This window comes from Beta vulgaris, chromosome 6 (assembly GCF_026745355.1).
Source record: "Beta vulgaris subsp. vulgaris cultivar EL10 chromosome 6, EL10.2, whole genome shotgun sequence".
Classification (NCBI taxonomy): domain Eukaryota; kingdom Viridiplantae; phylum Streptophyta; class Magnoliopsida; order Caryophyllales; family Amaranthaceae; genus Beta; species Beta vulgaris.
In genome coordinates, this window is record NC_079207.1 from 60,340,811 (window position 1) to 60,363,676 (window position 22,866).

General features: G+C 35.6%; 1 protein-coding gene across 1 annotated transcript in view; it reads left to right on the forward strand.

Moving 5' to 3' along the window:
- LOC104897293 (serine carboxypeptidase-like 8) overlaps positions 1 to 22,866 on the forward strand; it is a 72,768-nt gene that overhangs the window by 48,689 nt on the left and 1,213 nt on the right. Inside the window, exons 8-11 of the mRNA XM_057396069.1 lie at positions 7,772 to 7,843; positions 12,373 to 12,491; positions 21,393 to 21,506; positions 22,766 to 22,820. Of these exons, the coding sequence (XP_057252052.1) occupies positions 7,772 to 7,843; positions 12,373 to 12,491; positions 21,393 to 21,506; positions 22,766 to 22,820 (360 nt within the window). The remainder of the gene's footprint in view (positions 1 to 7,771; positions 7,844 to 12,372; positions 12,492 to 21,392; positions 21,507 to 22,765; positions 22,821 to 22,866) is intronic.

A 22,866-nucleotide genomic window follows, 5' to 3' on the forward strand; every position in this document is an offset into this window, starting at 1 on the left:
ATACCAAAGGATATAACTCCAAGTACCGAAATTCAAGAATTGATCAAACTAATGATCAAGAGTTAGATGAACAAATTCTAGATGAAAATGTTGCATCTACATCAACTCAACCAAGGAGAAGTAAACGGGTTAGGAAAGAGAAATCTTTTGGCCCGGATTTTCATGTATATTTGGTTGAAGGATCAAGAGATAGTGTTTTGACTAAATTTCCATATGTCTATAATGTGGAAGGGATCCTTTAACATATGATGAGGCCATGCAATCTCAAGATGCTTCATTTTGGAAAGAAGCTATTGATGATGAAATGGACTCAATCATGGGGAATAACACATGGGTTTTAGCGGACTACCTCCTAAATGTAAACCAATAGGGTGCAAATGGATTTTCAAGAAGAAAATGAAAATCGATGGAACTATTGACAAGTTCAAAGCCCGGTTAGTGGCACAAGGCTTTTCTCAAAAGCCGGGTATCGATTATTTCGATACATATGCACCTGTAGCTCGAATCTCCACTATAAGATTATTGATTGCCCTTGCAGCAATTCATAATCTTGTGATCCATCAAATGGATGTCAAGACTGCGTTCTTGTATGGAGAATTAGATGAGGAGGTTTACATGAGACAACCGGTTGGATTTGTTGTCAAAGGTCAAGAACAAAAAGTTTGCAAACTAATTAGATCTTTGTATGGGCTAAAACAAGCACCTAAGCAATGGCATCAAAAATTTGATGAGGTAGTGTTGTCTAACGGATTCAAATTGAACAATTCAGATAAGTGTGTATATAGCAAATTTGATGACAATGGTCATGGTGTATGATTTGCTTATATGTAGATGACATGCTAATTTTTGGAACTGATTTATCCCAAGTTGAATGGACTAAATCTTTTCTATCGTCTAAGTTCTCAATGAAAGATTTGGGGGAGGCGGATGTCATTCTAGGAATTAGAATTAAAAGAAGCAAAGGTAAATTGAGTTTGTCTCAATCTCACTACATCGAAAAGGTTCTTAAGAAATTCGATGTTAGTGGTTGCTCTTTTGTGTCAACTCCAATGGACCCTAGTGAGAAATTACTACCTAATGTAGGTAGTGCTGTATCTCAACTTGAGTATTCAAGGGTAATTGGATGTTTGATGTATGCAATGACGAGTACTAGGCCGGATATCGCATTTGCGGTAGGCAAACTCAGTAGGTATACTAGTAATCCTAGTGTACAACATTGGCAAGCTATTCGTCGTGTGTTAAGGTATTTAGGAAAAACCAAGGACTATGGTTTATCCTATAGTGGTATCCTTCGGTTTTAGAAGGGTATTCGGATGCAAGTTGGATCTCTAAAAAGAAGATCACTCTTCTACAAGTGGATGGGTATTTCTACTTGGGGGAGGTGCTATATCTTGGGCTTCCAAGAAACAAACTTGCATAGCGGATTCCTCCATGACTTCGGAATTCATTGCTTTATCTTCCGCAAGCAAAGAGGCGGAGTGGTTGAAGAATCTCATGATTGAGATTCCTTTGTTGCCAAAACCGATATCGCCCATAGCGATTCATTGTGATAACGATGCTGCTTTGGCAAGAGCATATAGTCAAGTCTATAATGGTAAGTCAAGACACATTGGTGTGCGGCATAGCTACATCCAAGGACTTATCAAGGATAGTGTAATCACTGTTGACTATGTACGTACAACGTATAATCTAGCGGATTGTTTTACAAAGGCCTTGGCTAGAGATAATGTAAAGAGGATGGCAATCGGTTTAGGATTGGAGCCCCTCGAGAATCACGAATGAGGGAATCTTAACTTAACGCCCAATATGACGTTGGGTCTTAAGTTCAATAAGATTAATTTCTTCATTTAGATGATTGTAGAACTTTATTCATCCTAAGTTTATAGTTCTATAACTGTGTTGTATAAAGAGGTTGTAAACTTAATAGGTCTCTTGTTTTGCTTTTACAGTAGCATGTATTTTAGAGATCTACCTATGTAAGTGTGAAGTTTAGCCGCTTCAAGGAGCTATTGGGGCATAGCTTTGATACACTTATGAATAGATATGGACACAAGGCTTTATGTGTCGGTTTATAATGAGTTTAAGTAATTTTATCTTGTGTGTATTGTATCTTCGGGTTTCCATTATGTATTGAAATTGGTTCAATCGTTATCGACACCAATTGGATACGGATACTTGGAATGTGTACTTTACTATATGAAAGTTCAAGTTTTATACACTTTCATTTATGCATAAGATGTTTGTTTTGATGATGTTTAGTGCTTATTATCTTATAGAATACTCTAAATGGGGGAGGATTGTTGGATAATTTAGAGTATTTGGTTGATTAAGTTCATGTAACGTATAACTTGAATAACTTGGTTATGGTGTCGTTGTTCGAGTTACGTTAGTTATACACGTGGATTGTTTACGGTATAGTAAACAATGAGCTTTGAAGTAACTAGAAACCGCAAATTGTGCTTGGTGGGTTGAGCCAAACATGCTGCAGCATAATCGCATGAGCATGAGCATTAGCGTGCATTAGCGTGGCATGCTCGCACAAGCAGCAAGCAGTAGACTGCAATAGGCTGAAGGTATCGCATGATCGCACAAGCAGCAAGCAGTAGGCTGCAAGGCATCGCACAGCATCGCGCAGGGCTGGAGGCTGGAGGAGTCGCACATCGCGACTCGCGATGCTCGTCGCGACTAGCGACAGGCCCGCTCGCGACTCGCGAGCTCTGTCTCGACTCGCGACGAGAGCCTGTCTCTCCCAAAATTTGTGCGTGCTTCAGCGGTTTTTGACGGTTTATTTTTTGTGCGTGCATAAAGTGGTGTTCACCACAGATGAAAGTAAGTAGATTCATATAATATTTCTCTCAAAAACAAGCACTCTCTCTCAAGTCTAAGAGTAGATTAATCATCAAACACAAAACACAAATCTTATTCTCATTTTGACAAGATTCATACGAGCGTGACTCTTGTTGTTCTTCTTTGTATCTCGAAATTGAATTCCGTGCAACCCGTGCTTCGTATAGGGTCGGAATATCACTTTTGGGAAAGTGTCTACACACGCCTAGAAGATTCGTAGTTCGTTGTATTCATCTTCTTCACCCTTTATCTAGTTCTAACAGTGTATATAGCAACAGTGGCAGCAGGAGTTTATCATCTATGGATAACTAGAAATGAAGTACTATGGGACAAACAAGTTGTTTCAGTGGAAGTACTTGTGAATAGAATACAAAGAGTGGTTGTAGATAGAGTCTACAGTGTATTCCCTAAGAAGCTAAATAGTAATGATAGAGAATGGTTGAGAACAATAACTCAACATGTAACTAGAAAAGAATCCTAGCTTAGAAGGGGAGGGTCCAACCTAGTTGGTTTGTCCCCCTAAGTTTAGGAGTAGGATGTATTGGTGTTCTTGGTTTGAAATATAATCTCTCTTAATTAGCAAAAAAAAAAAAAAAAAAAAAAATATAGTCATGTGGGGTATTGTTAGATTTGTCTTGATATATACTTTCAAAATATCAAATATGTATAATTTTACTAAATAGTAAATAAAGATATTAATAGTAAAAATTGAGCATTGGCAAGCGTGAAAACCCAATTGCTGCAGTAGAAAAAGAACGGAGGAAGTATAATATAGTCAGAAGCAATTATATCATCATAAGTAAAGCCAACAACACCTTAGGAGGAAGATTGGAATTCCAGATTTTCTTCCACACTTCCGATACAATAGAATCGCCAACAACTGTATGGGAATTCTTAAAAAAATTAATAAAGTGATGGTCTTATATTATTTAGTAGAACATACCAATTTTGGTGTAGCCCCATAGAAAGCCATCATCTAAGGGTTGAGATGGTAAAGGTTAAGGATCTCAACAGCCTCAACAGGGAGAAAATTTGCACGAACTTGGTTTTCATCCTAGTAACCAGTGGGGGGGTCAATCGTCTCAGAAACTCTCTCTACATTACATCTTCATTTTTTCCTCGAAATGGCCTTAAAGTATTAGACTTCCCATTATCTTTCTGATATAGGAGTACTATTAGGCAATTTTTACCAATGACTGAGAAAATGGCTACATAAATTGGCCATGACTGAGAACTGGTCTCGGGAGATACAAACCCACCATGCGATAGGGATTGTCCTTGACTTTTGACACACGACCAACTAAAATTGCCTTTTTTGAAACCTCAGAGGAAATTTGTTCCATCTGACGGAATGAGTACCATACGGGGTATAAATACCTTATTCCACGTTGCTACCTAAAATGACCACAATTTCGATGATATATTGTATCATACTTTATTCCCCATTTCATCTGGTGGAATGAGTATCATACAGGGTTTCCCCACTCTACTTTTTTCCTAAATACCTTATTCCCCGTTGCTACTTGAAATGATCACAATTTCGATGATATATTGTATCATACCTTATTTCCCATTCCATCTGACGGAATGAGTATAATACAGGTTTCTCAATTTACTTTTCACCTCCCAAAGACTACCTCAAGTGACTTCAATGGTCCACAATTAACCCTTATTCATTAATTTCTTCCTAAAACCAATTTTCGAATATATTAAGCGAACTAAAGTTTTAATATTCATTAAGACTAATTTAGAAAATGTAAACAAATATAAATACGCACTACTTGTATAATATATGTGTGTTTTATAGGTTCTTTATAAGATGTACATTTCAATATTATCTTCTACATCAAAGAAAAAAAAACCAAAACAAAGTTAAATAAATTAACAACTTTTCCAATTCAATAACTTTATTTGATCTTTTCAAAACAGTTTCACTCTATTATAAACCAATTAAACTTGAATACTTATAAATCCCCCTTTTTTTTTACATATAAGCTTGACAATTAACTCATCTTGTTGATTCACCTTCTAAATTAGTGTCGCAATGCTCATTAGATATCTCTCTTTCCAGTCTAATATCGTCCACACGATTTATGGTTTAAAAATTGTAACATTACTTTTATATAAAATTATAAGATAATTATTTTACTTGTAGTTCCCTAAAATGACCACAATTTTGATGATATATTTTATCTTACATCATTCCCCATTTCATCTAACTGAATGAGTATTATACAATATTAATTATATAAGAAAATCATGGCGCTGCTTAACTTTAATGATGAATAAGTGAGAAATATCTATTTTAGCAAGGAAACTATATTTAATCATGCATATAAGAAATAATTATTGATATCCTATAATGTCAACTACTTCATGATTCACTCATACTTTCATATATAATTTGAGTTTAGGATGTTAAATTTATGAACAATTATATTAGTTTTTTTTTTTTGCAAGAATAATTAGTTAAAGAATATTGGATTATATTGAAGAAAAATAATTACTATTTTATAATTTAAGGAAAATTAAAGAAAGCTTTATTTTATAATTTAAGCACATGTGTCATGTTTTCACTCTCTCTCCTACTCTTTTATTTTATAATTTTTATAGAATGGGCCAAATTCAAAGTGTGTGAATTTTCTTTAAAAATGATATTAGTATCAAGCGTAAGTTCATAAGTGTATGTACTTATATCGTTTGTTTCATTTGAATGTAAGAATGTGGGAAAATATTTGAGTGACCCTAGTCCCTAAGCCTAAGGTTGTCAACCTTCTTAGTCGCAATAATAGAATAATATATTAATATATATCCAATAAATTGGAGAGAGAATTGCCATAGATTAATGTTTTAATGTACTCTTGACCTTAACTTTTTAGTAGTGAGAAGAATATCCATTTTTATCTTTAAACAACTTATCTTGTCTGACATTTTCTTAATTCTTCCTTAAGTTGTCTGAAAAACACTTAATTATTATATCTAAATTTGTTTAATCTTATCTAAATTTTCCAAACTTATATCATCATAGTTATGTCAAAATTAGTTAAAGTAGACAGATGCTTATATATTGGTTTTCATTTTTTTTTTTTACCTAATTCAATTTCTTGAACATATATATAGATGAACTCTTATTTTACCTCTCTCACTTTAACTTTGTTTTTTTAAAAAAAAATACTTTTAGTATGTATTGGTCATGGATATGATTTTTTTATGATTATCATATTAGCTTACCTAAACTACTTTGGGACTAAAAATTGAATATTTGAGTTGTTATTGTTTTTGTTATATGTAATCTCTGGTCATAATCATGGTGTGTTATATTTTTTTCAACAAAATCATCTTTTTATTTCTTGTTTGGTAATAAAATAAACTTGCATTACTACTATTATTACATTTGCATATTTTCTTGAAGGGGCTAGCATCTCATTATAATGGTGTGGTACGGTATTCATTACCAAAAGTGAATAATATTAAAAAAAATAAACTTATTAGACCAATGTACCCATTGGCTTGAAATTAGGTAATTTTTAAATTAATTATATTATATAAGTTTGATAGGTGTGATAAAAAACTTAAAGTTGTTATACCAACGCACCCATTGGCTTGTACTTAGCTAATATTTGTTTTATATTTGAAATTTCATATTTTGACATTTTGAGTATCTTGTATTAGTGAAAAACTTAAAGTTGTTATATCAATTCATCTTTTTCATTGTATATTTTCTCTCTCCTCTAAATTGGTATTTAGCTTGAAAATAATTCCATAACTGGTTTTTGTGAAAATAATAAGAATGACCGCTAAGATAATATATGATTTTCGTTTAAAAAAAAGATAATATTTGATTTGTTTCTTAATTGATAATTGGTTGATTGATTCCTTTAGTTATTGTAGTTGATATTATTTCCTTATTGTTACACAATCGGAGGAATTAATTGATTATTGTTAAAATTATTTTTAGCAATGCCACGTGGCATAAGCAAGCATTAGGTTGAAAAGTTGAGGGTGAAGGAGAACAGAGGAAGGTTGAGGTCTTGCCACGTAGGACAATTTTTTCTTGCTTTAATATTATATACTAGTTTTTGGACCCGTGCAAAATGCACGGGAAGTTTTTATTAAGTAAATATACTTATATTTTAATGGTAATGATTGCCTATTTTTTAAAAGTGGTTGCATTCAAATGTGATATATTAATATGATGTACAAATTCACAAACAATTAATAAAACTGTAAACAAATTTAATTGTAAACTAAACAATTAACTATATTAACTATGTTACATAATAAAATCATCACATTGGGTAAATAATTTAAAAGTACGTGTTACCCATCTAAGTAAAGTTTGCAACGAATTACTCCTTACGATTACGAATGTTAGCTCAACTATATGTGCACGAATACCCAAATATTTACACTCCCATGAAACTTATTTGAGGATTAGAAGATATTTTTATAATTATGTATTAGAAGTTTTTAAGAACTTCAACCGTAATTTAATTAATAAAATATATTTTTCTCATTCTAAAATACACAAAACACTTGCTGTTTTAGGATGTTTCATAGTAAATGACACGATGATTTGTTTCTTAATTGATAATTGGTTGATTGATTCCTTTAGTTATTGTAGTTGATATTATTTCCTTCATTGTTACACAATCGGAGGAATTAATTGATTATTGTTAAAATTATTTTTAGCAATGCCACGTGGCATAAGCAAGCATTAGGTTGAAAAGTTGAGGGTGAAGGAGAACAGAGGAAGGCTGAGGTCTTGCCACGTAGGACAATTTTTTCTTGCTTTAATATTATATATGATTGGGAGGAAAAATCCAAGCCAATCTCTTTATTATTTTTCTTTTACGAGTTATGCTGATAATAAAGCCTTGTTCTCAACTTTTACTTTGCTTTTTTATTTATAATTATTTGAAAGAGCCAACATTACATGCTCTCCTACACTTGGGCTAATGATGTGGAAGTTCAAGAGGCACTCCATGTTCGAGAGGTATGTGAACTTACTTTTATAATAATAGTTCATGCATAATATCTTACTCCTGTTTCTAAATAAATAGATTTTTATTGTTTTATTTGTTGTGTACTTGGGTTAAATTTACAAATTATTTAAAATTTAGCTAATACTACCTCCGTTTCTTAATAAGTGCAACATTTCCCTTATTTGGAATAGTCACAATAAGTGCAACCAAACTCAAAATGGTAAAAAAGGTTCAATATTATTACAAATATGCCACCAAAAAGCAACAGGGGACCACAACTTTTTTGTTTCATCACTTGAATTACTCTACTTTATTGTGGTCCCAACTTTGTCTCTCTACATTCCTTGGTATTTCCCCACTTTCTCTATGTTGCATTTATTAAGAAACGGAGGAAGTATATATCCATATACTGGTCAAAATTTACTCCCTGTCCGTTCAATCCATTCAGTATTTACTTTGCTTTATTCCTAAATAGAAAAAAGAAATATTATTTAGTTAATTGACATATGTCTCACTCTTGTTTGTTATTTATATTTATTTAATATAAGTGGACCCCATGTTCTCCTTTTTCATATATTTCTATTTGTTAATGCAAGTGACCCAAAAAAATATGTTATCTCTTATTGTCTAAAATATTATATCTGCAGTAATTGAGTAGAACTTAAAAAAATGTAGGTATATATATGAAAAGTAAATAATTCGTCTCGTTATGGACGGAATGAAAATAAAACTGCAAACCTTAGCATGTGTTAAGTGGCACTTACATATATTATACTTTCTCTTTTTACTTGTGTTGCTTGAACATTTCGTATTTACGAATATTTATCCAATATTTTCTTTTAATATACACATTTTGTACTTTAGCATTTTTTTTTTTACTAATTTATATGTAAAGAAAAAATACAGTTAAGTGGGATTTTACTAATTTTATTTCAATATATACTTGCAACATATTATCTTTTCAAACTTTTACTTATAGATACCGATGTTAAAATTGTTAAATGTGATAAAACTAAATATGGGCATGAGAAATCGTAATAGGAGGAGAGTTCGGTCCACTTATACTAGTGGAAATAAGTCCATCCAATCCAGTTAAAACCCAGCTTATCGATCTGATTTTGGTCCAAATCGAGTGGGCTAGCAGCGCTTAACAATGATAGATTAACTGATCTGGACCTTAACCGGATCAGTTAATCATTAACCGATTCAATTTTGATGGAAAGTTTCATCTAAAATTAAATAAAAAGTAATTCCTCTAACTTATAATGATACTCTTTGTATTATTTATCTAATATTAGACAACAGACATGTGAGCAACCCATTAGATTTCAACAAAAAATCATGTGTTGACAACGTGAATATCAAACTATATAGATTTGACAAAATAAAAAGTTATTAATAATATCTTGAAAAGATATAGGAGGATGTACTCTAGTCTTTTGGAGTATATATATAAACCAAAGGAAGAAAAAACAAGATTAAGTAAAAAATGCTCCAAAGCTTTCTAATTAAGTTTACACATTCCCTCAAAATCTTTTATGTAGATCATATTTCAATAGTAGGCTGGGCTCCCCATCTTAGAGTCCAATAAATGCAACACCATTGTATTTTTCTTTTCGATTTTTTCACCATATATATTTTTTGATAATTTTTTTTTGCACCATATACTTTTTCGACTTATGAAATTCACCATATCCCTTCACTTTTGAAAAAATGCATCCACTTAACCTTAATGACTTACGGCGTTAAACTCTGTTAATTATTAATCCCAATCCCCCTCTAACCCTAATTCACTAACCTAAATATACCCCCTAACCCTAACCATAATACCCTAACCCTAACACCACCACCCATCCCCACCCCACCACAGCAGGTAGCAATCCTACCCCTTCCCCCATTCCGCAACCCCCTTTCCCCTTCCCCCGCAGCCATATATTAACCCCATAAATCTGATGCGGGGACCAAACTATATGGAGACGAGCGAGGGAGGAGCAACAACTATGGAAACAAGTGAGGGAGGAGCAACGACTGTGGAACGAGCGAAGAAGGAGCAGCGAGTGAAGGGAGAGGAGTGTGCGAAGGAGAAAGGCGGAGTAGCAGGGGGAAAGCTACGCGCGGCTGTGGACAGATTTCAGTGGAGGCTGCCGACAAGGAAGACGTCGGTGTCGCAACTGCTGCGCGAGGGTGCAGTGAGAGCAAAGGAGGCAAGGGGTAGTGTTTGTGTTTGGGGGGGAGGGGGTGCTAGGGAGGCAGGGGGGCTTCGGGGTTGGCTGGGAGGGGGGCTTTGGGGATGGTTGGGCGGGGGCTGCAAGGTTGGTCGGGCAATGATGGAATGGTTAAAGGGTGGGAAAGGTTAGAGTTAGGGTATTATATTAGGAGATTAGGGTTAGGGTTTGACTTATATATAGGTTAGTTAATTAGGATTAGGGGATAATGACTAACGAACATTAACGTCGTTAGTCATTAAGGGCAAGATGATGTATTTTTTGAAAAGTGTAGGGTATATGGTGAATTTGAAAACTTGCGAGGGTATATGGTTCAAAAAAATTGGTTAGGGGTATATGGTGAAAAAACCGTTTTATTTTTTAGAGGCAAGACCAATATATTTTGAGGTATGACATTAAACCTATTATATGTAACTTTTTTGCGAGAAATAATTTCTACAATTTTTTCATCAAATACCCCCGACAAATTAAAAAAATTCATCATATGCCTCAATGTTCCAAAAATTCACCATATACCCTTGAGTCTTCAAAAACGCTTGCCAAATACCTTTTTTCTAACTTCCGTTAACTCACCATTAGCATTATTTACGATTTTACCATCATTAAGACCTAACCCTAATATGTAAACCTAACCCACCCTCACCCTAATCCTAACCCACCCAAACTCTAACCCCCTAACCAGAACCTCCTGCCAGCCCAACCCCCACACTTCCTCTCCCACCACCCCACCCTAGTCTAGCCTCAAATCGCCACCACCACATCACCTGTCGCCACACTAGACCGCCACCACCACACCAGACCAATTCGCCACCACTGCACCAAACCAAACTTCTTATCTCTCATTTTCCCAAACCTCCCCCTCTTCTCCACTCCACCGCCGCAACCTCTCTCCCACCCTCCCCTCCACCGTCGCTGCCCGTCCCCCACTACCTCCCCATCGATTTTCCCCTTCACCGCTGTTGCCCGTCCCCCACTCCTTCCCCATTGATTTCCGCCTCCCCTTCCCCGTCGAATTTCCCAGCACCACCCCTTCCCCGTCGAATTTCCCAGCACCACCCCTTCCCCGTCGAATTTCCCAGCACCACCCCTTCCACGTCAAATTTCCCAGCACCACCCTCGAAAAAAAAAGGAGAGAGAGAGCGTGAAAATGGGCTTACTTGGCTCGATTTCGACAGAGGGAAGGAGAGGGGGTATGTGGTGCGGTGGTGCACCGACTTAGTTGGCTCGATTTCGGCGGAGGGAGGGCGAGGGGTTGGTGGTGCGATGTGCACTGCACGGTTTATTTGGGAAAAACAGAGAAGATGGGGAGATTTCTAAATTGGGGGCGGTGGAGGGGAGGAGTGTTGCGGTGGTAGAGGGGAGGGGGAGGGTGGGGCGTTGGCCTGAGGAGGAAGGGGAGGCCAAGGGTGGGGGATAGGGTGGGGTTGAGGGGAGGGTTAGGGGTTAGATTATGGTTGGGGTTAGAGTTAGATTAGGATTAAGGTTAGATAAGAGTTAGGGTTCAGGGTTAATAATGGCAAAATGGTAAATAATGCTAATGGTAAATAGCGCATAAAAATCCGGTAGTGATTGGAAATTTGTACACTGTATCTTTGCAACAAACCACAAAACCAACTTTGAACTCCCACAAAAGGAGACTAACAAATCAAATTCTAAACTCCACTAGTAGAGACATATATTCCAATAATTAGGTATAGAACACTGCAAATGAGATGGAAAAGAGAATTACCATTAACAAAAACTAGAAAAACAAATGTAAATAATTAGAAATTGAGGTTTATCACCATTTAAGAGGATGGTGACAACCGAAACTGCCAAAACAAAAACTAGGGCTTTTAGAGAGAGGAGGGAGAGAAACATAGTTGGCGGATAGATTTTCCGAGTTCTTTCAACTTTATTTTGTAACTGGTTTGTTTGTTAAATACTTCATGTTCTTATTGTAAAGTAACACATTCTTTTAATGTATTATGAGGTTTGACAACAAATATGAATTTCTAAGTTAGTTAAAAGTGGGTTAAGATATTCATTTGAATTCAAAATAAATTTCTCCGTCAAAAAAAAAAAAAGAAAAAAATTTCAAAATAAGGCTTTTGAAGCTCACTTTAATTGCCCAATGAAAGGCTTGGTGTATGTATAGATTATCATATGAAACTTATAAGCATTGATAACTAATAAAATATAGCTTTATCAATTAAAACTATTTTTCAATGATTAGGTTATGTACCAGTAACCAGTGGACATGTATATCATTACTTCGTCATAGATGTATATTTGCTCACTTTTTTTTAACTACCTAATAATTGTGTATTTATCAGGGAACCGTTGATTTATGGGTTAGATGCAATCGGAGCTTGTCATATACATTAAGTGTTCGAAGTAGTATAAGTTATCATCGGAATTTCGCAAAAACGCTCCTTCGTGCACTAATCTACAGGTGACTTATGGAATATCTCTCAATCTTAAAGTTCTTGTTGATCTGTTTTCTGAAAATATATTTCACAACACAAATAAAGTTACATGATATATTACTAAAAAGCGAGCACTTGCTACTTTCCCAAATTTATATGATATTCTGAAGGGAGTTAGTTAATTTATTAGGACAAATTTAGGAAATACTAATTATTCTAGTTATGTGGGGTTCTTGTCAGTACTGAAGTACTGATGACCCTGATCAATTTTCTTGACGATATTAAATCTACTAATGTGGAGAATTGCAAAATTTGCAAGGATACATATATAGATGGGATTGAGCATAAGAGAATTAATTATCTAAGGATTTAACATATCCATTTAATAAATTAGCCCAAGATTTACCTATCATCATAAGGAATCAATTTCATGCAAGTGAACATATAATTGAAGAGATTGGTAAAGCCCATTCAATAGCCGTGGCATATATATATAGAGCTATAGGTAGCTATTAGATTAGAGTCTTATACAAAGGATAGAAACAAACTATTACAAGAGATTACAAAGGATAAAGATCAAATATACTATACAGAATATCTTGCTAACAATAACTAAATATTCTACTATCCTATATTATCCACCTACCTAAGTGTATCTAAACATCAGAGGAAGATAAAGTATGACCAAGGGTCAATATCATGCCCCCATAAGATGGACGGCCTCAAGGTGAGTCCAATGTCGGCCAACAACATGTCTAAACGACAACGCGTAAGGGGCTTTGTAAGAGCGTCAGCTAGCTAGTCATCATCAACAACATGGACATACCCGAAGAGTACCTTCCCGCACCTTTTCCCGAATGAAATAAAAATCAATACCAAGATGCTTCATACGTGATGGAACACAAGATTGAAAGCTAGGTTGGTGGCTCCGATATTATCACAGTTGCCGTCGAGGGGGGAGGGGTGAGAGACCTAATTCAGTAAGCAAATTGCTTAGCCAGGTGAGTTCCACCACGGGTTGAGCAAAAGATCTGTACTCGGCTTCAGTGGTGTACTAAGCTACGGAGCGTTGTTTCTTTGGGCTTTGGGGGATGGGATTTTGGCATAGGTACATAATATAGGCACATGTACGGCTATACTAATGAAGTCATCATCATCACCTGCCCAACTGGAGTTGGAAAAGGCATGTAAAGTATGAGGGGAGTTGTGGTTGAGGTTGATACTATGAGACAATGTGCCTTTAAAGTAATGAAGTAATAGTATAAGGGCTTACCAATAAATAGCAGTGGTACGGTGCGTGCATGAACTAAGAGAGAGTTCGTTCACAATAAATGCGACATTGGGTCGGGTGAGATCGAGATATTATAAGCTTCCTACAAAGGTGCAATATTCAATGGGGTTTTCAAGAGAGTTGCCCGAGTGAAGAGTGATAGTGGAATTGGCTTCCATAGGGATAGTGACAGGTTTAACATTGAGCATGTTGGCTCCATTGAGGAGGTATATTTTCTTTAGCTTAGGAAGATGCCACTAGTAGTGGGATGCACTTCTACACTAAGAAAGTAGGAGAGAGAGCCTAAGTATTTGAGTGGAAACAAAACTCCAAGATGGTGAATGGAGGTGGATGCAGTTGTGGGGCAAGCTAAGCACCAAAGACGATTATATTGTCAACATAAACTAGTACATATATAGGTTAGGGAGCTTTAGAGAAGACAAAGAGGTATCAGAGTGGGTGTTGGAGAAATCGGAACCTATGAGATAATTCTGGAGATCAGTGCACCAAGCACCGGGGGATCGCTTGAGTCTATAGATGGATTTTTGCAACCGGCATACATGGTTGGGATTTTGTGGGTCGACAAAACTAGGGGTTTGTTTTGTAAAAACATCTTCCTGTAGAATTCCCTGCAAAAAGGCATCATTTATATCAAGTTGACGCAAGGGCCAATGGTTAGTAGAAGCGACACTGAAAATATGGTGCATGGTGGCAGGTTTGATCACCGGAGAGAAAGCCTCGATATAGTTAAGGTCGGGTCTTTGGTGGAAGCCTTTGGCGACGACCCGAGTTTTTATTTTTGGAGAGAACCATCAAGGATGTACTTGGTGCAAAAAACCCATTTGCAACCAACTAAAGGTGAAGGGAAAACTAGCTCCCACGTGCCATCTCGGACTACAGCATTATATTGGGTCTGCATAGCATCTTCCATGTTGGGTCATTTAGGGTTTGTTTGGTGGTGGTGGGTTCGATACGGGTAAGTTGGGCATGCATGTTGAGTTTTTGAATGAATTTGTGAATGTTGTTGAAGGCTTGTGTTTGGTAGGGATGAGTAGAGGGTGGGAAGCCGACGGTGGGAACGAGGGTGGAGTGGTGGAAGTGTGAGAGGGGGTGGGAGAGTGAGGGGTGGAAGGTGGCCAGGGAGTATTGGTGTGTTGTGGGGCATGTTGGAAGAGATAATAGGGCTAGAGAAGGTGCACGATGCATCAATGGTGGGGACAAGGGTGGTGTTTGGCGAGGTGGGTTGATGTGCATAAGAGAAGGTGTTCTCGACAAAGCGGACGTGCCGCGAGGAGTAGAGGCGGTTTATGGTGATGTTTAGGCAAATGTAGGAGTGTTGAGTTGGGGAGTAGCCAATGAATAAACACGCGGGGTTGAACGACTTCAAGGAGGATTTTGTAGTCTTCATTAAGACCATGAAGAATGTGGTATGAGATCTTTGTCCATATAGTCTTCAATAGAGGAGGAGGCTAGTGAGATTTTTAACTTGAGATATTAGTTGTTTGATATGACCACGAGAAGGTTGGCATATATGTGAGCAAGGACGATGTCCCATGCCTTCTTAGAGGTATGGGCGCGGAAAATGAGGGGGCCAAGAGACGGGGAAAGGGTGTGGCTAAGGGAGTCAAAGAATATTTTATCTTGGCGGATCCAAGTAAGATGGGCGGGGTTTGATCGTGGTTGAGATACCATTAAGAGATTGGTAAAGCATGATGATTCCCATTTAATAGTCGTGGCATATTTATATAGAGCTATAGATATATATGAGATTAGAGTATTATACAGAGGATAGCAACAAAACATTACAAGAGATTAGAAAGGATAAAGATCAAAGATACTATACAGAATATCTTGCTAACAAAAACTGAACATCTATCCTATATTAGCCACCTAAGTGTATTATAAGATAAGACGAACATAAAGTATGACAAGGGTCGACATTTATCTCTGTCAATTATAAGGTTTAAAACTCCAACAACTATCTTATATTTTGATGCAAAGTAGGGACTAAATAACATAGCAGAGTGTTATTACAAAGTAGGGATTGTAGCCAATTTTTAGCTACTGTTTGTCATATATTCACCTCAGTCTTTTATTTTCATGATGCACAACTTTGACCATTAATATCTCTAATTATACATTTCTAAAAATTTGCAAAAAGTCGGTAATTTGAAAATACTCATCAAGCACATAAGCAAATTTTTTAGCAACTAAATTCTTATTAAAAATCGAACAACAAAATGGAGTAATTACAACCAAATAACGAGTACAACTAACCAAGATAATAGCATGAGATATCAATATTCTCCAAATCCCACCTTTTATGAAGGATTTCTAAGGAGAACTCTTCACATACCACTAGTGGCACCAACAAGACAATTTAATACCACCATGAGGTAGCTTGTTTTCTCCATTCAAACATTATAGATGTTCTCAGTAATAAATAACAATACTATTAGTCTTCCTACATTTGCTAGCTGCTAAATTCTAGTACAGTTCAATATCAAAAGAAGCAATCTGCTCATATGAGTCTGACTATTCCTCATTTTCTTATATAAGTGCTTGATGAAGAACCTTCTCTTGTGAACATGTAAATGAAATTTCACTACAAGACCTCTCCTACTCTGAATATTCTTCAAGGACAAGGATAAATCATTTGGAATTCATATACCCCGAATGTCTAAATGCTTGATGTAATAGGAATAGGCATGAATCCACCAGATACATAGTCTATCCTCCTTCATAGAGGCTGCACAAAAGTGCTTAGAAACAACTGACTTGTTCCACTTAAGCTAGTGCTTAGTATTCCACCACATCTCTTAAGGCTAGATCTCGTAGGAGAGCATATAGGATCCATTCGATCCACATATCTTAGGAAAGCACATAAGATCACAGGATACATGTGCTTTTCTTGCCTTGATATCTCTCCCAGTCCAAAGAAAAGACTACATATAGATTGAATCTCTACAAGCACTTTCTTAGGAAGAATGAAAATTTGGCACCAATACAACTGAAATTAAACCAATGTATGAGAACTATATTATTCCCAGTATGATCTTACCAAATGTGACACCTCGTAAAGCTCAATGAAAGCAGGAGAAAGAAGGAGATAAAGAATAGAGATAAAGAAATGACGGCAATAATATGTGCTTGATTATATTAATCATAAAAACGCTACCTCATTGTCCATATGTTATTACATTATATAGGTGCACTCTAGGACAAAAAAGAGAATAAAGGACATATTACAAGTTACAGAATACAACTCATTACCGTCATTCATTCACAGTGACAAGATGTGAGCAATTTTAGGTAGATTAAGGCAAGCAAGATTACACTATACAGTTTGATACTCCCCTGTAGATTGGAAGTGAGTCATTTGAGGAAGCTCTCAGCTTGGCCAAAAGTTTCTTGTGTTGTTGGACTATTAGGACCTTAATGAGAATGTCTAAAATCTAATCACCTGAGGGGACATGCTATGCCACAATTTCACGTGAGTTGGCCTTATCTCTGATGTAATGACAATATACCTCCAAGTGTTTAGTCTTTTCATGCAGTACTAAGTTAACGGTAATTGTAATTGCAGTTTGGTTGTCATACTTTAATGTTGTAGTAGGCAAGTGTTTCAGTGTTGATTTGGCTACCACACTTTATTTCCGTCCCATCCACGAAATAGAAGACGTCCAAGTAAGATACAATATCCAGATGTTTATCTTCTTGATATTGAAAACCATGCCCAATCACTATCGCAATATATAGTCAACCTTGCAGCTGAGGTAGAAGCAAGTAAAACTCCTTGACTATAAGTCCCAAGCAGGTACCTCAATAGTCTTTTGTTGCTTGCATATGCACAGTAGTGGGTTGGTGCATTGTTGACTCAACAACTTAACAGAGAAAGTGATATCTGGTCTAGATCAACTCGCCTAAGAGCCTTTGCTACTCAGCGAGAGAGTGTAAGACATCACCTTGATCAAGTGTGAGTTTGAGATTAGGGTCCAGAAATAACTGCAAAGGTTTTGCTTCCATCATGTTGTATTATCTCAAGAGATCTAGAGTGTATTTTCCCTGAGAAATGGAGAATCCAACATAGGATCTTTCTACTTCTAATCTTATGTGGATAGAGCATTATGTTTGAATAGAGCACAACTTGTTTGGTTAAAGGTGAGGTGACCTAGGAAGCATAAGAAGGTGTGAACAACAATGTTAGTGACACTAGTGATGGAGACATAATCTTCCATCGAGAAAGAAAGGTTAGCTTTGGACATGTCTGTATGGTAATCTTGTAGCCAACTTAGTAGGGTTCGTTTTGTTATGGTTCTTGTAATTATAGGAGCATGTGGTGTGGGTGTTGTTTGTCTAAATGAAGTGAGTTTGTGAGAGATGGTATTAAAGTATGAGTGTTTGGTATATGTGGAGTATCAATTGGTTCAAGTTCATCTTGGATGAACCAGTTGTCATCAAATGTAGGTTGAGAAGCACTAGGTTGAGGGTTTGGAACATGGCTCATGTAGTTTTGTGAGGCATTTTTTTGGAAGGGACATATGTTTTCATGAAATGGAACATGTCTAGAGATAAACATATTTTTTGTTATCAAATTCAAAAGCTTATAACCCTTTTGTGTTGTAGGATATCCCAGGAACACACTGATGGGTACCCTTCTGGGATAATTTGTCACCATTATAATCTAGATTGCAGGCAATTGCAAGGCACCCCTTCATAGGTTCCTTTTTGTAAAGAGCTTCATAGGGAGTTTTGTTTTTGAGAACATGAACTAGTAGTCTGTTTATGATGTGAACAACAATCATGAAATAATCTCCTTAGTACATTAGACGAGGGAGACAATATTATTGAAACCTCATTGCTCTTGACTTTTCTAGGATGTGTCTATGCTTCCTATCCACTCTTCGCTTTGTTAAAGCCTTTTTACACATGATGTTTGATGAATCATTTCATGTTGAGTGAAGAAATTCCTACAAGGTTCATCACTGAACTACAAAGCATTATCATACCTTAGGAATTTAATACTCTTTCTGAAGTGATTCTTTGCATAACTCATGAAGGCTTCCAGAGTACCGAATGTTTGACATTTATACTCTAGTAGATATATCTATGTTGATCTTGTATTGTCATCAAACACAGTCAAGAAGTGCCTAAATTTGCCTCTAGTGCAAACCCTATAGGGACCCCGAAATGTCAATGTGAACCAACTCAAATGGTTTAGTAGCATGAGATGTGGTCACAGGGAATGGAAGCTTAGTAAATTTGGACATTGGACAGGTGATACAAATGAAATTTTTGTTTTGGATGTGAAGTTTAACAACAACAATGTGCTGTAATTTTCAGAGGGATCCTAGCTTGCAATGATACATGGCAAACTGATCAGGTTTTGGTTTTAGGCAGGTTCAGGGGGTTGTTTTGAGCTTCACTAGTTTTTCTTGACGTAACGCAAGTGTTGGGTGTAGTATTCAGGTAGTATAGGCCACTCATTTCTTCACCAGTGCCCTTTACTTGATTTGTGCGTATGTCTCTGATTACACACCTTCCAGGAAGGAATTTAACTCCACAATTTCATCTCTCACCAGTTTTTACACAGAAATTAAATCAAACTTTGGTACACACAATACATTAGTGATGCTTGGATCAGGTGTGAGTTTCAGATTACCGTTGTGGGTAATTTGAGTAGTTGCTCCAGTAGGCAACTTCATCTTTGGTGAGTTTTGAACTTTGATCACATCACTCAGCTTACTCAGTGATAAGGTGATGTGCTCAGATGCTACCGAATCCACAATTCACTCGTTTATGGAGTTAGTAGATGAGAACATGAAATCATACCTGAAAAATGTTAGACCAATTTCTTCATTATTGCTTGATCCCTTCACATTCATCAGAATTGGAAACAACATAGCTAGTTGCTCCATTTGTTGCTGAGTAAACAACAGTCCATGCTCCCCCTAGCACACATTTGTTATCACCCTTAAAAGATGTTGTTTTCCGTAACTCCGTTTCAAGCTTGAGCCTCCCACTTGCTCTTTTAGTGTGTGCCTAATTGAGCTTGAATGCCATATCGGGGATGTAATATCGGAAATTTTCCAGTGGCATACCAACATTTCTCAGCATTGTGCCCCTTCTTTCTACACACTTTGCACATAACCAGTTTCAACTATATGGAGAGGACTTATCAGGATAATGAAGTTGGCTCTTCTATGACCCATATTGGGATCCAACCCATTTAAAACCTGAAACATTCTTGATTCTTCCTTTTACAAGTTTGATTTATGTTATTCATAAACTTTTTCATTTCTTAAGTTGGATTGGTTACAGTAGGTATCATGTTCATAGATCTTTCTTTACCTTATACTTCCTAGAACCATTTGTCAACTCAAATCTAAATTCCAATTGTTTCCATATATCCTTAGTAGAATTGATATACAGTATGAATTTTATAACAGATGGTGAGACATGATTCTGAATCCAAGCTACAACCATATTGTTATATATCTCCCACAGTTCAGATTTTACCTCATATTCCTGGTCGTTAATGCTAGTACCATTGACAAAGCTAGCTTCCTCTTAGATGACAAATGATGGATTTCCATCTTCTCCATGACGTGTGTAGTCAGTAGCTCACTGAAGTTTCTCAACTTGAATAGAAGCAGCTTCATTAGAGGATTGAAGGAACAATGGGTTTTGCATATCAATGAAAGTTACCCTAGAAATGGTTTAGAAAATTTTCAAGGTGAAGTTTGGATTTTGGGAGGAAAAAGGAAGGTTTTTTGAGGTGTTTAAGAAGAACGCGGGTTTCTTGGACTATAGGAAAAATGGTTAGATTTTGAAGGGTTTTTTCTTGGATGGTCTAGTTGGATTGTGCTCAGCAGTGGTAATCATTTGGCTTGCTCTTATACCATGAGAACTATATCATTCCCAGTGTGATTTTACCTAATATAACACTTAGCATAGCTCAATGAAAGCTGGAGAAGCAAGGAGAGAAAGAAATGTGGCAGTAATATGAGCTGAATTATATTGATCATAAAACTCTACCTCATCATCCAGATGCTATTACAATATATAGGTGTATTCTAGGATAAAATAAGAGAATAAATGACATATTATAGCTCACATAATACAACTCATTAAAGTCAATCATTGGTACTGGCCGCATGTGAGCAATTTTAGGTAGACTAAGGCAAGCAAGATTACACTTTACTCCTCGATAATGTAAAACATTATTATCCAGTTGAACCTTGCGATCCTGTCATGAAAAGTTTCATCACTAACAATGCAAGGGGCTCATTTTGGAAGCAATCTTCTCTATAAGATGTTTATACAATCACCATAGGACAATTCATGGAAGTAAGAGGTTTATACACACACCATAGGACAATTCATGGAAGTAAGAGGTTGGATCTGAAGAACCTGAAAGGTTTACACAAACCTACTGTTTCTTATATATTGGTGATTATTCATTGTCAAGGTTAACCGAGTGAAGGAAAAAAAAAGTAATTGAGGGAGTACGTAATATGATGTTGATATAAAGATACTCAAAGTAGATGTATGAAAATAGGTGCATTATTGCTCTTAATTTTTGCTATTTTGAAGACATCATCTTCTTATTTTTGTTAATGCTTTACCTTAATTTAGATGTTTGTGTACATTGTAGTGGTGATCAAGATGCCGCTATATCATACGTGGACTCACTGGAGTGGATAAACCAATTAGAACTTTCAACAGACACGCACTGGAACCCATGGTTTGTTAATGGACAAGTTGCTGGGTTAGTGTTTCGAAATGAAAAGCCTTTTCTATCAAACGTGTTGGCACATATTTTTCTTTTATAAATTTATATTCAAATAATTATTGTTTTATTTCTATGTTGATATAAATAAAGGAATTTACGGTCATCCTAAAATTAGCAAAATATTGTCGTTATTGTATAAATGATGAGGGTCATAAGTCCTTATAAAAGGATGAGGGTTTATTGGTAAAATACTCATTCATATAATTTTGTTTTTATTTTTATTTTTAATCATCCAGTATACATATACATATATATATATATATATATATATATATATATTATATAATATATATATATATATATATATATATATATATATATATATAAAATATTTGCCACTTTATAATTCATTTTTTAAACATAGAGCTTTTTATATGCATTCTTATACAAAATGATGTTCAAATGTAGTATAAAAGCCATGAAAGTTGGAAAATGTTCGACACAAATGACACATACACACTCTCTTGTAAAACCTTGATCATTTCAAATTATATTTCAAAAAATCAAATTTTTATCAATTCTAGTATTATATATATATTAGATATTAACGAGCGTAAATATGTGTAGGACACAATGAATAATCAAATTTTACACATATTTAGAACAATTTAAGTATTATATTACATATATGAACATCCATTATTTAAGAATTATTTTTGTTGATTTAAAGCGGTCTAATATTTCCATCATATTTATTTTCTGAAACTTGCTAGCTATTCTTGAAAGTAACGTAATAAGTTGGCATAAGTGCATAACATGTCATAGAGAAAGGGCCGTAGCATTTTTGTAAACTTTTTATGTGATACTCTATGCGTCTTAGAATAGTTTGAACACTTTATTTTTATGTTTGTTCTGAATTAGTTTGAAGACTTGTATTTTTGGTATGGCCCCACTATTAATATATTACTACCTCCGTTTTTAATTATGTGCAACGATTTGATATAAACTAGAAAGGGAAAATGTCTAATCGTTGCAAATAATAGAAAACGGAGGTAGTATTTCTTTTGCACATCTTTGACCCACACTCTACCATTAATCAATAAGAAGTTACCAAATTTTCTCTCTCCTCTAATAAAAATACCCTAGCAACTCATATTACATCTACTTTATATATAAAATAACATTTAATAACTACACTACAACTTATTACCTTAAACTACGTGTCCCAACAAGTATTCAGATTTTTTTGAAATAGATGGAGTATTATCTTCTAATCATCCTACAATGAAATGCAGATATGTTACAGAGTACTTGCGCTTTCCTTATCGCTTAACATTCACTACTATCAAGGTAAGATATAAGATTCTTTTATCTTTAATTAATTCGAAAGTCATTA